Source organism: Bos taurus, chromosome 20 (assembly GCF_002263795.3).
Source record: "Bos taurus isolate L1 Dominette 01449 registration number 42190680 breed Hereford chromosome 20, ARS-UCD2.0, whole genome shotgun sequence".
In the NCBI taxonomy this organism is placed as follows: Eukaryota; Metazoa; Chordata; class Mammalia; order Artiodactyla; family Bovidae; genus Bos; species Bos taurus.
In genome coordinates, this window is record NC_037347.1 from 35,943,974 (window position 1) to 35,958,095 (window position 14,122).

The 14,122-nt window shown below is 38.6% G+C and overlaps 1 protein-coding gene across 3 annotated transcripts in view; it reads left to right on the forward strand.

Annotated features, from left to right (window-relative positions):
* LIFR (LIF receptor subunit alpha) overlaps positions 1 to 12,620 on the forward strand; it is a 79,554-nt gene extending 66,934 nt beyond the window's left edge. For 2 of the 3 annotated variants that reach the window (XM_024981350.2, XM_059878766.1), the window contains exons 17-20: positions 1,946 to 2,107; positions 3,020 to 3,113; positions 4,803 to 4,881; positions 5,266 to 12,620. In XM_024981350.2, coding sequence (XP_024837118.1) covers positions 1,946 to 2,107; positions 3,020 to 3,113; positions 4,803 to 4,881; positions 5,266 to 5,886 — 956 coding nt within the window. In that variant the 3' untranslated portion in view covers positions 5,887 to 12,620. The remainder of the gene's footprint in view (positions 1 to 1,945; positions 2,108 to 3,019; positions 3,114 to 4,802; positions 4,882 to 5,265) is intronic. The other variant, NM_001192263.3, reaches the window with a different exon arrangement.
* Positions 12,621 to 14,122: the final 1,502 nt, after the last annotated feature.

Genomic DNA, 14,122 nt, shown 5'->3' on the forward strand with positions numbered 1-14,122 from the left:
AAGTTGCAGCTTGAGTCAAAGACCTGCCCTGTCCTCCTTTATAAGAGTTCTGTTAGAAGAGTGGAATGGAGGGAAGGAAATTTCCAAAGAAATAGCCCGAGAAAATTTCCCAAAATCAAAAGACCTCAGTGTATGCAGTAAAAGGTGCCATTAAATACACCAGTAAAATGGAGAAATAGATCTATGCTGAATATGTCATGGTGAATTTTCAGAGCACCTAATACATAAAGAAAAAGTCCTAGAAACAAAAGAAAAGCAGTTATGGTGCCCGGATCAGGAATAAGAATGGCAGTTCTCAACAACATACCGGATACTAGAAGATATTACAGCTAAAATACTGAGTAAAAAATTGTTTTCAACCTAAAATAATACTGTAGTCAAGCCAATTTATCTACAGATACGGTAGTATCTGTACTACTTCTGTGAGAATAGAAGACATTTTTAGACAGGTGAGGCTGCACATATTACTTCCCCCAGCTATCCCTTCTCCAAAAGCTACTAGAAGAGTAGTAGCTCTCAACACAAGGAAATAAGTGGGGCAGGGAGTCCCAGGACAAGGGCCCCTGGAAGGCTTTCAGTCCATAGAAGACGCCCTGGGAAGCAACCTGACGAAAACCAGACAGGGGCTGGGGAAGCCACAGCACTGGGACTTAGTTGTGTTGGATCACATGGAAAATTGTGTTGAATATTCATTGAAGGATGTGGGAAGAATTAGTAACTGGTACATCAAACAAATAAGGAAGAAAGGCAGTTAAAACAACAGAAAAATAAGAAAGGAAACATCATATCTAGCAGTTTGTCTTAGCAATACTGCATGTTTATATAATCATGATAATATAAACACTGAATTTACCAAATTTTTTTGTTTTTCTGCCAGTAATGTGGGGTTGAGGGGAGAAGGGGTAGTGCTTGTGTGTTAGAGCTAACATCTAAAATTTAAAAGTCAAGCACTACCAGTTTAGGTTTCCCTGGTGGCTCAGTCAGTAAAGAAGATGCCTGCAATGCAGGAGACTGCCTTGCAGTACAGTAGACCCAGGTTCAATCCCTGGGTCAGAAAGATTCCCTGAGAAGGAAATGGCAACCCACTCCAGTGTTCTTGCCTGGGAAATCCCATAGAAGAGTTTCATGGGCTGTAGTCCATGGGATTGCAAGAGTCAGACATGACGTAGTGACTAAACCACCACCAATCTAAGTTTATTTCAAAAATGGAAGTGAATACTCACAGAAACTGATAACTTGATTTTGAAGTGATTGGTTGGGGGGAGGGAGATGCAGGCAGGCAACTGCTGCTTTTTATTAGCCATATAGTGTAATTTAGTTTTTAAGCTATTGAACTGCACTATTTTGGTTAAAATTTTAAAAAACAATAGTTTAAACAATTCTTCTCATTTCCTTTTAAAACAGTTCCAAGGCGTCCTCACTGGTGTCTTACTTGAGACCTTGGTTTCCTGAGTAATTTGGAGTGATCTCCATTGATTCGTGCTCGTACTCCCTTGAGTTTCTCACTTGACTCACAGACAGATGGTCAGCTCAAGTGACAGCATCCCTGCCCCCATGGGTTTGGGTTGCAGTGGGTTTTCATGCTCTTAGTAACAGAAAGAAAAGAGGCTTTTATTGATTGCCTGCCGTATGCCAGGCATTATTCTAGAGAATGTGCATGGAAATTTCTGAGAGCTTCGAAACAGCTCTGAGAGCTGAGTCATGATATGGGATTTCACAGTTAGAGAAACTCAGGTTCAGAGTGGTTCAAATAATAGATCCAGATAACCCAGCTACTAATTGGTAGAGGCGGAAGTGAACATGGTGCTGACTGGCACTACAGGCCTTGGCCCTGGAGGCGACTAGCATTCAGACTCACTTAAAAATGATATGTGACAGGTTTGAGTAACCAGGTGTTTAAAAATAGTATAGAGATCAGTAATAATCTTCTTCACTTGAAAAACAGGTCGTTTTGACACAAAGGTTAAGAATATTACTGACATATCCCAGAAGACACTGAGGATTGCTGATCTTCAAGGTAAAACAAGTTACCACCTGGTCTTGCGAGCCTACACAGGTGGAGGAATGGGCCCAGAGAGGAGCATGTTTGTGGTGACAAAGGAAAACTGTGAGTTAAATGTTGTGATTGAGTTGCTTTCCATACTCAAATGCATTGGGTTTCTAGTGATTTTTGTTTATATAGAAAACCCCCCTTCTTTAAATTTCACATTTTGTTATACTTTTAAAGTAGGTGGAGGGCAGTGTTGAAAGGCCTGAATGACTTCATATTTATTCTTACCAGTTATCTGAACCTACTGTCTAATGCATACTTGAGAAATTAAGGGCTTGAGGATATCTGAAGTTCAGAGTTCTAAATTCATGTTGAACTTATGGTCAAGTGGTTTAAAATTTTTTGCCCGAAATATTCTGAGATTTTTAACATATCCAGGGAAGAATGTAAGAAACAGCCTTAAAAGAGTGTAAAGCATAACACTTATAAATTTGAGATGGAAAGTAGAGGAGATGGACTTGATTAGTTGGTCAACAGCAAAGAACTTTCATTGGTCACAGGCTTGTTCTCTAGCCCTGGCTTGAAGGTCATACATGCCTTTAAATAAAGGAGGGCCATGTGGAGATAGCGCTCACCTGGGGGTGATTTTGCCTCCTGGGGACACTTGGCATTGTATGGTGCCGTTTTGATTGTGCTACTGGTGTCTGGTGGTTAGAGGCTGAAGGATGCTGTTAATCTTCTTCCAGTACATGGAACAGCCTCTTCCCCACCAGCACATGTCAAAGAAATATCTGCCCTAAAATGTTAGGAGTGCCAAAGTAGGGAAACCCTGCCCTAAAGAAGTTATGTGTTAGTATAAAAATCATTACAGTACTTTTTAAGGTTATGTTTTAATAATTTTTCAGTTTCTCTGGAGCAGTTAGGGTTTTTTCTTCAAATAATCTACTGACTTAAATGTCTTATGATATGAATTTATTGAGGTCATATATTAAAATGATGACTTTAACATCTGCAATGTTCTCTCTTCAGCTGAGGGTTTGATTATTGCCATCCTCATCCCAGTGGCAGTGGCTGTCATCATTGGAGTGGTAACAAGTATCCTTTGCTATCGGAAACGAGAATGGTAATGATTTACTCTCGCTGTTTTGTTCTTAAGGGCATGACTGATTAGTTCATGTGTTGAGAGTCTGACACAGCTTGCGACTGAACAAAATAACAAGTCCACCTTTTTGGTGGAAACTAGGTAATAAATATTTATACTGGTCAGAATTAATGTTGGAGATAATATTAGACAAGAACATGGCATATTATTTACAGGTTTTAAAACTTAACAAAGGAAAAGTGTAAATTTTCCCTGCTATGGACAGGGAGGTCTGGCAGGCTGCAGTCCATGAGGTCACAGAAAGTAAGACATGACTGAGCATGCACAAAAGCATATTTACTAATTAAAGTAGTAGCCATTGTACTAAAAAAAATATTTAAAGGCATACATACGTCAGTAGCTATATGCAGGGTTGAATGTAGTTTAATGATTGAGCTCTCACTTGTCCTGGTGATCTATTTAGAGAGTCTGGTCATTTATTTAACAAATGTGAATGGCCCTCCCATGTGAAGGGAGGTGCAGTGGGAGACTAAATAAGTATGATCCTTAGACATGTAGAATAGTGGGGAGGATGGACTCGAACCCATAATCATTTAATAAATACATGCGGAGACGTGTGAGTGGGTGCTGGAAAGAGCGCAGGCGCGAGAGAGAACAGTGGGGAGACATGTCTCTGTGGGCGGTCAGGTTCCCCCGTGGAGGTCCCTGGAACAGGGGAAGAGGAGAGCATGTGCCAGGCAGAGGGAAAGGCTTCTCTGAGGGCCTGCAAATTGGAAAGAGCTTGATCTTCTGGAGAAAGCAGCGTGTGTTTGGGTGCAGTGACCACGTGAGTGGCGTGAGCTGAGGTGAGCGGGCTGAGGAAATCGCGCCTCATGCTCAGCCAGCAGGAGCTGTCCTGGGCTGGGCTTCAGGCAAATGGCTGTCTTCATTTGGTCCTTACTGGCCTTCAAAATGCCGTCATTCATGGTAAAGAAGAGAATATGTTCTAGCAGTCCTGGCTTATAAATCAGTATAGTAACAGTTTAAAACGATAGAATACCCTGTTTGGTAACCACATTCTCATTGCCAAAAACCACATTTTTAAGGCAATTTCCATTCAGAAAAAATATAAAATAAGGAGATAGAGTGGAAGAGCATTTTGGACATACATTGACAACATTTTTTTTTTTTCCTATAGGAATTTCAAACGATAAAAAAAATTAACAGCTGTAACTATGATAGGGCACTAAGCAAATCTCGTTTTTGTGTTTAGTTTTTGCTTAAGATTGATAGCCTTCCTTTTTCTGATAGTGCAGGAAAAGTCTGTTTTGAGTAGTAGAGAACTGAAAATGCAAATATGTTCCCAAGTAGTTAATGGTACTGAATCCAGTCTGCAGCATGAACATTTTGGTTATATGAGTAATGCCTGTATCTTTTGACTGGATAGCACAGTCAGCATCTTAACTCTTTTCTTTCCGTTTTCATAAGATACGTAAGATATTATAGTTCTAGAAATAGAAGCACTGTTTGTAGTTTTCAGATAGGAACCTCTGAATGCATTGTATGAAAGCTCTAGTGACCGATCACACTGAAAATGATTTTCCCTTTTTATCTCAGGTGTTCATTAGCATATTCATATGAAACGTCAAAATAAACCTGGTAACTTACTAACTCGTTGTCTAACTGATAATCCTATAGTTATTAAATGTATTTAATCATCTTTATTTAAAGGATTAAAGAAACCTTCTATCCTGATATTCCAAATCCAGAAAATTGTAAAGCTTTACAGTTTCAAAAGAGTGTCTGTGAGGTAATCCTTTATTTTCTTACATTTACCTTTGAAGTACTGACTTCCTTTTTTTAGTCTTTTGTGAAAAGTTTTTAACATGCCAGTGTCATGCACAGTAAAATGTACTAAGAAAATAGCAGTGCTTGAGCATCTGCTGAACTTGTAAAATTATTAATTTTAAATTGTTGGTGCATGCTCTTTTTTCTTTTCACTGCTATTAAGAGCAAGGAGAATACTGATATGTAGAAAAAAGTAGCTTTGCTCTAGTATGAGCTAAAGAATAGTAGAGATGCAATTTTATAAGCATCTGCGAAAAATATATAAAATAATGCTTCTTTTTGTAGGTGGAGCATCGCAGCAGCTTTTCATGGTATCCCTAATCCCTGTTTTAAAATTTATTTCTAGGGAAACAGTGCTCTTAAAACATTGGAAATGAATCCTTGTACCCCAAATAATGTCGAGGTTCTGGAAACTCGGTCAGTGGCTCTCAAAATAGAAGATACAGAGATAATTTCTCCGGTGGCTGAGCGTCCAGAAGATCGCTCTGACGCAGAACCGGAGAACCATGTGGTTGTGTCCTATTGCCCACCCGTCATCGAGGAAGAGCTAGCGAACCCGGGAGCAGAAGGCGGCGGGGCCTCACAAGTCATCTACATTGACGTCCAGTCCATGTACCAGCCTCAGGCGAAACCAGAGGGGGAGCTGGACAGTGACCCTGTAGGGGGAGCAGGCTATAAGCCGCAGATGCACCTCCCCGTTACTTCCACTGTAGACGATCTGGATGCAGATGATGACTTAGATAAAACTGCAGGTTACAGACCTCAGGCAAATGTAAACACTTGGAACTTGGTATCTCCAGACTCACCTCGGTCCACAGACAGCAATAGTGAGATTGTGTCTTTTGGAAGTCCGTGCTCCATTAACTCCCGACAATTTTTGATTCCGCCTAAAGATGAAGATTCTCCTAAATCAAGTGGAGGCGGATGGTCCTTTACAAACTTTTTTCAGAACAAACCGAATGATTAAGTGTCCCCCGTCACTTCAGTCCACCATCTCAATAAGCCCCCATTGCTAGAGCTGCCACATCAACACAAGGCACCTTGGAGGGATCCTGTGAAGTGTTGCTAGTGGGGTGGACTTCACTCTCACAAGTTACACTAAGAAGTGTTAATGTGCTTTTCATGCAGTCTCAAAGCCAAAGTACAGTAACTCAGAAATTGGATCCACACAACTCACAATTTGGAGCTATTTGGGATTCGAGCCAAAGAATTCTCACATTACTCTGCCTTCAAGAAGCTTTTCAAGAACAAGCAGTGCCAGGCCCATTCGTGCAAAACAAACCCTGCAGCAGCTATATTCTGTTCTGTTGTTCATCGGGTTTTCTCACACTTATAATTTATGGAATTGCACGCAGATTTGCAGGCAGGGGGGTAAAATGTCAAAGTAACAGGTGACGTTACTTGCCTGACATTTGCTCCATTCCAGATGAAAACCAAGCACAGATTTGGAAACTTTTGACATTATTCTTTATCCACAGCATTTAAGAAAATTAATATAATTTTTAATGTAGCAGCAGCTATTTAGTGTTTTGTTTGATAAAGTATGCTGATTTCTGTGCCTACTGTATAATGGTTATCAAACAGTTTTCTCAGGGGTACAAACTTGGAAAACGAGCGTGAAACTGACCAGCCCAAATCAGAATCATGTCTCCTTGCTTTGGTAGGCGTTTTATGTTGTTCCATTATTTTTTAGTGTTTGTGCTAGCTTCCCTTATTAGGTTGCCCTAATATTTAAAAGTAAATTTCTAAGACTGTAGATTTTAAGTTTTTTTTTTTAATTGTGTTTTTTTATGACAGTGTCAGTTTTATAAATATATGAGCAAATTCAATATTATTCATAAACACAGGATTCCAGTGACTTACTATTTGAGACGACTACTAAGCAATATCTGGCAGCATCAGCTGTCTGTATAGGTGGGATTGGCCTCAGTTCCTCCTGAGAAGACCACGCTTTGAGCCCTGGTTGCCCGGGCAGCGTGAGCATCTCTGACACCTGCTAACAGGTGTTCTTTCTCATCGCACATCTTAGCAGTTTCTTCCTCTTCATCAGTCCAAGCTAGTTGTTTCAGTCCTCAAACTTTTCAATATAAAACTAAAAAAGATAATGCTTCCTAACAGGGACAGTTGCTCAAGGGCTCTTTCATAGAGAATGTTACTACAGCGGATTTGAATCCATGGGCGTACCTGTATTAAAGGTGCTCTGGGAGATGTCCAGAGGGGGGTCCTCACAGCATTCTCTGTCCACCCCTGATCTTCACACATGATGTCTGAAATGAGTGTTGTTCTTGGAGAAGCAGATTGAAGAGCTAAAAACTGTATCTTATATTTTCCCTGCCCTCAGGTTGTCTGTGTATTTTATCTTTTGAGAGTTAAGGCCAGAGTACTTGAAAATTTGGAAGATCTGAAGAAGTCACGATAAGCCCCTTTTTATTTATCATTCGAGATTCTGTAGTGTATGTGCACATAATGGATCAGGTTTTTTTTCTTTTCTAGCCCATGATGTATCATTATAAAAAACATGTTGTAGAAAAAAGGTTCAACAAGGGACAAAAATCTACTTAGGTAGTACTCTGTTTTATGAATCCTGATTTTAATTGCTAGGATTCAATTAAATCCCAGAGCTTCCTGGTAGATGAACATGTGGAGTGAAATACAGTTAATTATGTATACACATAGTATACAGTAAAACCACATAATAGCTCATAGATATTTTCAACAATGAAAGTTGTATCAAACCAGAGCCACCTCTAAACAGTTTGCTCTGTCCTGTTATTTCTCCTGTTGGGCTCCTTCCCTTAGCTTTCACCCCAGACACTGAGCCCTGGGGCTGCCTTCTCTCCCTGCAGAAGCTTGTTTTTACCACACCCTTCTTTCCCCCAATTCATGCCTCTTTTCCCGTCAGAACTCACCAGTCCTATACCTCATCTCTTTAGGATAAGTGTTTAGTCCTCTAAAGTGTCCCTTTAGGCCAAGGTAGAAGTTTATTGATCTTCACTCCACTAACCTGAGATAATGGAAAAAGGCCGGAAGAGATTGTTTTGATTTCCATTATATGTGTCGTAGCTCCTACCATCTACCTACATAGCGACTCCTTTGTTCGGCTCATGGTGCATTTCACCGGGGCTCTCAAGTCCTCTCACTCCGTCCAAGGCTTCATAGCTTGTTCTCTATGAAGATTCAGAGTGCAGCTCACCTCTCCCCTGCCCCTGGGGATCTACACACAGGATTGCTGGGTTAATGAGCAGCAGAATGTCTCTCTAAGTCTGGGCAGGCTCCTTATTACTTGTGACAGGCTTAGAAGAGTGTGGCTTAGGTCTGAGGTCAGAACAGATTTCTCTATATTTCCCCTGTTGAAGACTGCCAGACCTCAGCTGCAGGTGGAAAGTGATTACCACCCAGCCCCTGGGCACCTGGGGACAGGGAGAGGGGAAGAAGACAACCTCTGACCCATATCCAGTTGTCTGTGTCACTGCAGACCCTGGTAAATACTCAGTGCCAGGACCCTGCATATGGGTGAGAGCTGGTCTAATAGGGCCTTGCTCTGTGCAGTCAGATTAGCTCCTCTTCTGAGGGAGGGCCTCCCTCCAGCCCTTCCTGATTGGAAGAATGATTGGGAAACCCACCTTTCCTGCCAAAGTTTCCAGTTAAAGCCCAGTCGTTGGTTAGAAAATTCTAAATGTCTGAAATATATCCCAGTATGTCTTGATTAGTGCCATTAAAGGATACATTTTCACATCTCTTCCAAGCCAGCAAACCAAACTTCCCTTGTGAGGAATGGAGATTCTGATGGTCATTGTGACTACCTTTCTCTTATGAGTGGCCATCTGAAATAATACTTAACATAAAAATATTCTTGGAAGACTTAGCCAGGCTTTTGACACTAGATAGACCTTATTAACTGCGTATTGCATGGACTAGCATCCGTATACAATTGAAGTCTTCAGTGTGCTAAACCTGTAGGAGCCTGGGTTTGACATTGTGGCCCAAATATCTGAATAGTTGGGTGTTTATGTGCTTCAGTGATAGAGGTGCTCCATCCCTGCAGTTTACACAGAGTGGCAGCGATTCCCAGAAAAATTTACAGGCAGGAGCTTCAGCCTCATTTTCCATACCAGCATTGCTTTCACGGCTCATGGATCTGAAGGATTGCATTGAGAACATCTAGTCCTATTGCACTCTCAGAAACTGTGGGAAAAGTCATATTCTTAAACCTTCATGCAACTTGTATTCTTGTTGGAAATTAGTCCTGTGATTTCTTAGTTGTCTTCATACTGGCCATATTTAAAGAATATCACAGTCCTTTTTTGTACTTGAATAATTAGATGTAGTTTAGTGAAGGAGACATGTGAATGTTTTCTTCCAAAAGGAATTTGGAATCAGTTTTAACGAGTTTGAAATAAAAGTGCTCCCTAACCTGTTAATATGCAGAAAATATTATCTCAAATTTTTCTACTGCTGAGGCACATAATCTGATAAAACTTTTTTTTTTTTTTTCTGTTTAAGGTAGTTTTTACTGTTTTCTGTTCTGAACCATGTTAAAATTTGTATATCTTTTATAACATAGATTTCCCCCCTTATTTTGAAAGTATAAAATTGGGCATCTCAAAAGTCAAATGTGGGATCATTAGTTAATCACTAAGACTAGGCACATAATGGAAATTCAGTCAGGTTTTTTATTGACTGAGTCCCATCCCAGAATGTGTTGATTCAATAGAATTCTCCTGCAGGATGGTGCATGCCAAGATCTAGCTTGTATAGATCTGAGACCACTGGCTCACAGACTCAGATCTACTGTAGAAGTGACTCCACAGGTTGAGTGAAAACTTGGGTCTTACACAGATATCTTATTCTAATCTAATTTTAAATATTCACAGTAACTTTTATATGATGGGTTTACAATGTGGGACATGTTTGTACCAACCAATTAAGTTTGTTCTAGCAAATCAACACATTGATGTGTGAGTTTTACTGATTATAATGAACATTCATTCTCCTGATAAACTCTTAAAAGCTTTTATTTTAAACTGATACTTCCTGCTAAAACAAAGTTTCGTGATACCATGGCCATTTTCTTTTTTATATCCAGAAGAAAGTCTTTGACAAAAGAAAACGATCTGTGGCTAAACTTACTGGTAGTGTAGCTTTTAGACATGACCTTAGAATATCATTGGAAACGACTTGTTTTGAATTTGGTCTATTTGTACCTCCGTGGATTATGTGCCAAGGCTATTAATATTTAAACCTCTTACTTCAATTAGGTGGTGAGATTTTTATTCCTTTTCAGTTAGTACTTTTTGTCTTTTAACTATTACATGATCATACTCATGCTGATTTTAACACAGATGAACTATCTTTAATGCTGGTAATAGATTAAAGAACAACATTCTGTTAATTGAGATGTCAGACTTTGTTGTATATGGTAAAGTTTCATGGGATGTGATTTGAATATATCCAAATCCTTATGATACTGGATTATGATGGAATTCTATTATTTTTAATCATGAATAGCATTTCTTTCTCTCTACATTAAGAATGTTAATATTTTGGATTATAAATCATGTTATCAAGAGAACTTACACGTGTGAGACAAATTCTAACTGTGGGACATTTTTATGAAAATTAAAAGTAGTGTTTTTAGAGAGAAACCCTCTGAATGTTTTTTTAATGTGCAAGTGCCTAGTTGAAGAAATACAGAAACAATAAATTCAAAAGCTTTTAAATAAGTAAACTGTAACTGATTGAATATTAACCAAATACAAAAAGTAATAAATATTACTTTTTGGTTGCTATAACTGAATACCCAAAAACCTAAAAGATGCATTGGGGAAAAAATGAATGCTTAAGTGATAAGGAATTAATTTTTATTACATTTATTAATGCATATATCATCTAAAATTGCCTTTGCAGTAGCCAATCAGAACTTTAAAACAAAAAATTTTCTAACAATATAGACCTTACACTGCACAGAATCCCAAAATAATTTGTAAACCTGATTGAATTTCACTTAAGTGTATTGAATTTCTTTATACATTTAAAATGTACTTCCCTTTAGAATTATCCCATTTTAAATAGGTAGCTTTCAGTTTCTGAACTTACTATTTTTTCCTAAGCATTCTAGTGGTATATTATAAAAGATCAAAAGATTTCTAGGTGGTAAAGCAATTTTATTTACGAAACATGGACAAGTTAACTGTTAGGTTTAACCTTAGCATTAGTATTTTTGTAGTTGATTATGGAAAACAATACTGAATAATTCTCATAAAATTTTTTTTCAAATCTCCACAGTTTGATTTTCAGTAATTTTCCCTATTATTTATGATATATCCTTCAATTCCAATTATTCCCTCCAGTATAATGTTTCAGAAAAATGACTGTTATGAATAAAACACACAAAAAAGAAACTCTCTTCCACTCATGGTTGTGGAAGGGTAGATATTCCTGGGATTGGGATTTATCCAATTATTTCCTCCAAAAGGGACAAGGCTTTTTTTTTACATTTCAATTAAGAAATTGCTTGAAAAAAATTTGGCCTGGATAGAGAGACATCCTCAGTTTGAGATAGAAAGTGAAGTCGCACAGTCGTGTCCGACTCTTTGCGACCCCATGGGCTACCAGGGAGTCTACCAGGTAGTCTACCAGGCTCCCAGGCTCCTCCGTCCATGGGATTCTCCAGGCAAGAATACTGGAGTGGGTTGCCATCTCCTTCTCCAGGGGATCTTCCCGACCCAGGGATCGAACCAAGGTCTCCCACATTGCAGGCAGACGCTATAACTTCTGAGCCACCAGGCTTGAGATGGTGCCACCCTAAAGTATGTCCAAAGGTAGAGTCGTTTTAAAGCACTCAGCTTTGCTCATAGAAGTGTGTTCCCTTTCCTTCTCTTTTGTCAGCCAGCTACAAGTCAGAGGTCCTTGCAATGCTAGACAGTCACCATTTTTTACTTTCAAAATTGCATTACAGTGAATTACTGTTTACAAAATACACATACTGTGAACAGATATAAGTTTTTGTCTTTTATAAGGTTGTTTGTAGAATGAGTGTTTTTTTAAAGGGGATGTTATATGTTAAATATTTTCAGTTTTTTATAAATACTAGTTAACTGTTTACTAATTTTTGTTTGGTCAGGTGTGTGCCAATGTAGCTGAAAGATAGGGAGAAACTGCAAATCCAAAACTGTTTAATTTCTTGAAATGTTACCACTACAGACTTTTTTTTTAATCCTGAATGATCAGTTGTGATGTTCGGCACCTAAAAATTGCGCTTAATCATGTCCGGAAGCAGTTAAATACACACATGCGGGAAGCAAACTGTATAGATCGCAGTATATTTGCGTGTTGCAGTCTGGTTCACAGAATTTCAGGTTTAACAGGGAATAAAATAACTCCACGTACAGAGATAACAACTGAAGTATTTTCTGCCTTAATGAAAATTTGGAAATTATGTTGCTGTTAAAAGGAAAAATTTGGACATTTTATATCATTGTATAATTTCAGAATGTAGTGTCCGTATCTTTTGGGAAACATGGTCATAGCAAGAACATAGAATTATAAGTAACCTATTACTAAGACACTTAAATATAAAACTAGTATGCTTGGCTGTTAACTCTAAAGATGTTACTTATGTCTGTTTTTAAAACATGCATGTATTTAACAATTTTATCATAGTATTGTCATGGAAAAAATAAATATATTTTCTTACACTGACAGATTTGGGCATTATTTAGGATGGGGGGATGGTTTCCTCCTATTTTAAGCACTTGGGAGAAGCGGTTTCTGCTTTGTTGTTAACACTTTTGGTTCTGTCTCAAAAATTACAGTGGCTGTGAAGTAATCACTCAGGGCTATGACTAAATTTTTAGTATTTTAATATATTGCTATGTCATTGATAAAACCTTCCATATATTCCACTACATCTACATTCTATTTACCAAAGAAGTTAACTATAAAAACAAGTAGTGGGGAACCAGCATTTTAAAACAAATAATAAATACTGGTCCTTAAAGTATGGCTTTTCATTTATTTCCTCTGAGGATAACCTAAACATTTCTAGAGATTCTAAAAATATATCAAAATTTTATTGTCAAGTTTTTGAATTTGGAAATATAGTCATTGATTCAGCAAAACCCCAATAATTTTGAAGTATGAAGTGATCTTAAATGGAATTTCAAAAGGGGGTGATATGAAGTCTTTAGCATTATGCCGCCTCTGCTCACCCAGAGTAACAACTGATGTATTATGAATGGGTCTGTATTTAACCCGAAGAAACTGTTGACCAATTTTAAATTAACTGTGAAACACATGTTAGTGTTTAAGTACTAGAAGAGCTCGTACATGTGGTCTGTCCTTTAGGGAGACCTCGCTGCATATCTGGTTTCCCAGATGGTGAGTTCTTGAGCCAAAATGTATAGTGCAATCAACCCCGGGAACTTTTAAAAGGGTCAAAAAGAGTGGAATGATGTCATTATTAGGGGAAAACAAAATACAGATGTATGAATAATCATTATTTTAATACATAGCATTCAGCATCATACTAAAATGTTAGCTTACAAACTCACATTCATTACAAAGGGCCTGTGTAAGAATTAGTTTTCAACGGCCTGTAAATTTGATCTATTACCCTTCCCCTGGAATGACTAACAGTAAAATTGAATTAAAAAGTATTATTCAGTCTGTAAGAACCAGTGATGCTGAAGGAACAAGAGATATCTTGCACTGATCTGGGATTAAACTCAAGATGATTTTTATCCCAGAGTGATTACTTTCAGGTTAAAGAAACAAAAGTTGTTAAGGATGATTGTGATAGAAACTGTTAAGTGGGAATTATGTTAAAATGAGTACAATTGCCAAGTATGGGGGGCTTCCCAGGGGGCGCAGTGGTAAAGAATTCGCCTGCCAATGCAGGAGATGCAAGAGCTGCAGATTCGATTCCTGGGTCTGAAAGGTCCCCTGGAGGAGGAAATAGCAATCCGCTCCCGTATTTTTGCCTGGAGAATCCCATGGACAGAGGAGCCGGGCAGACACAGTCCATGGGATTGCGAAGAGTCAAACACAACTGAACACACACACATGCCCTGAATGGAGCTCAAAATTATGTCCCTAAATGTTTGAAAGATGAGAAAGAATTTCAAGTCTCAATTCAGTTCAGTCGCTCTGTCATGTCTGACTCGCTGCGACCCCATGGACCGCAGCACACCAGGCCTCCCTGT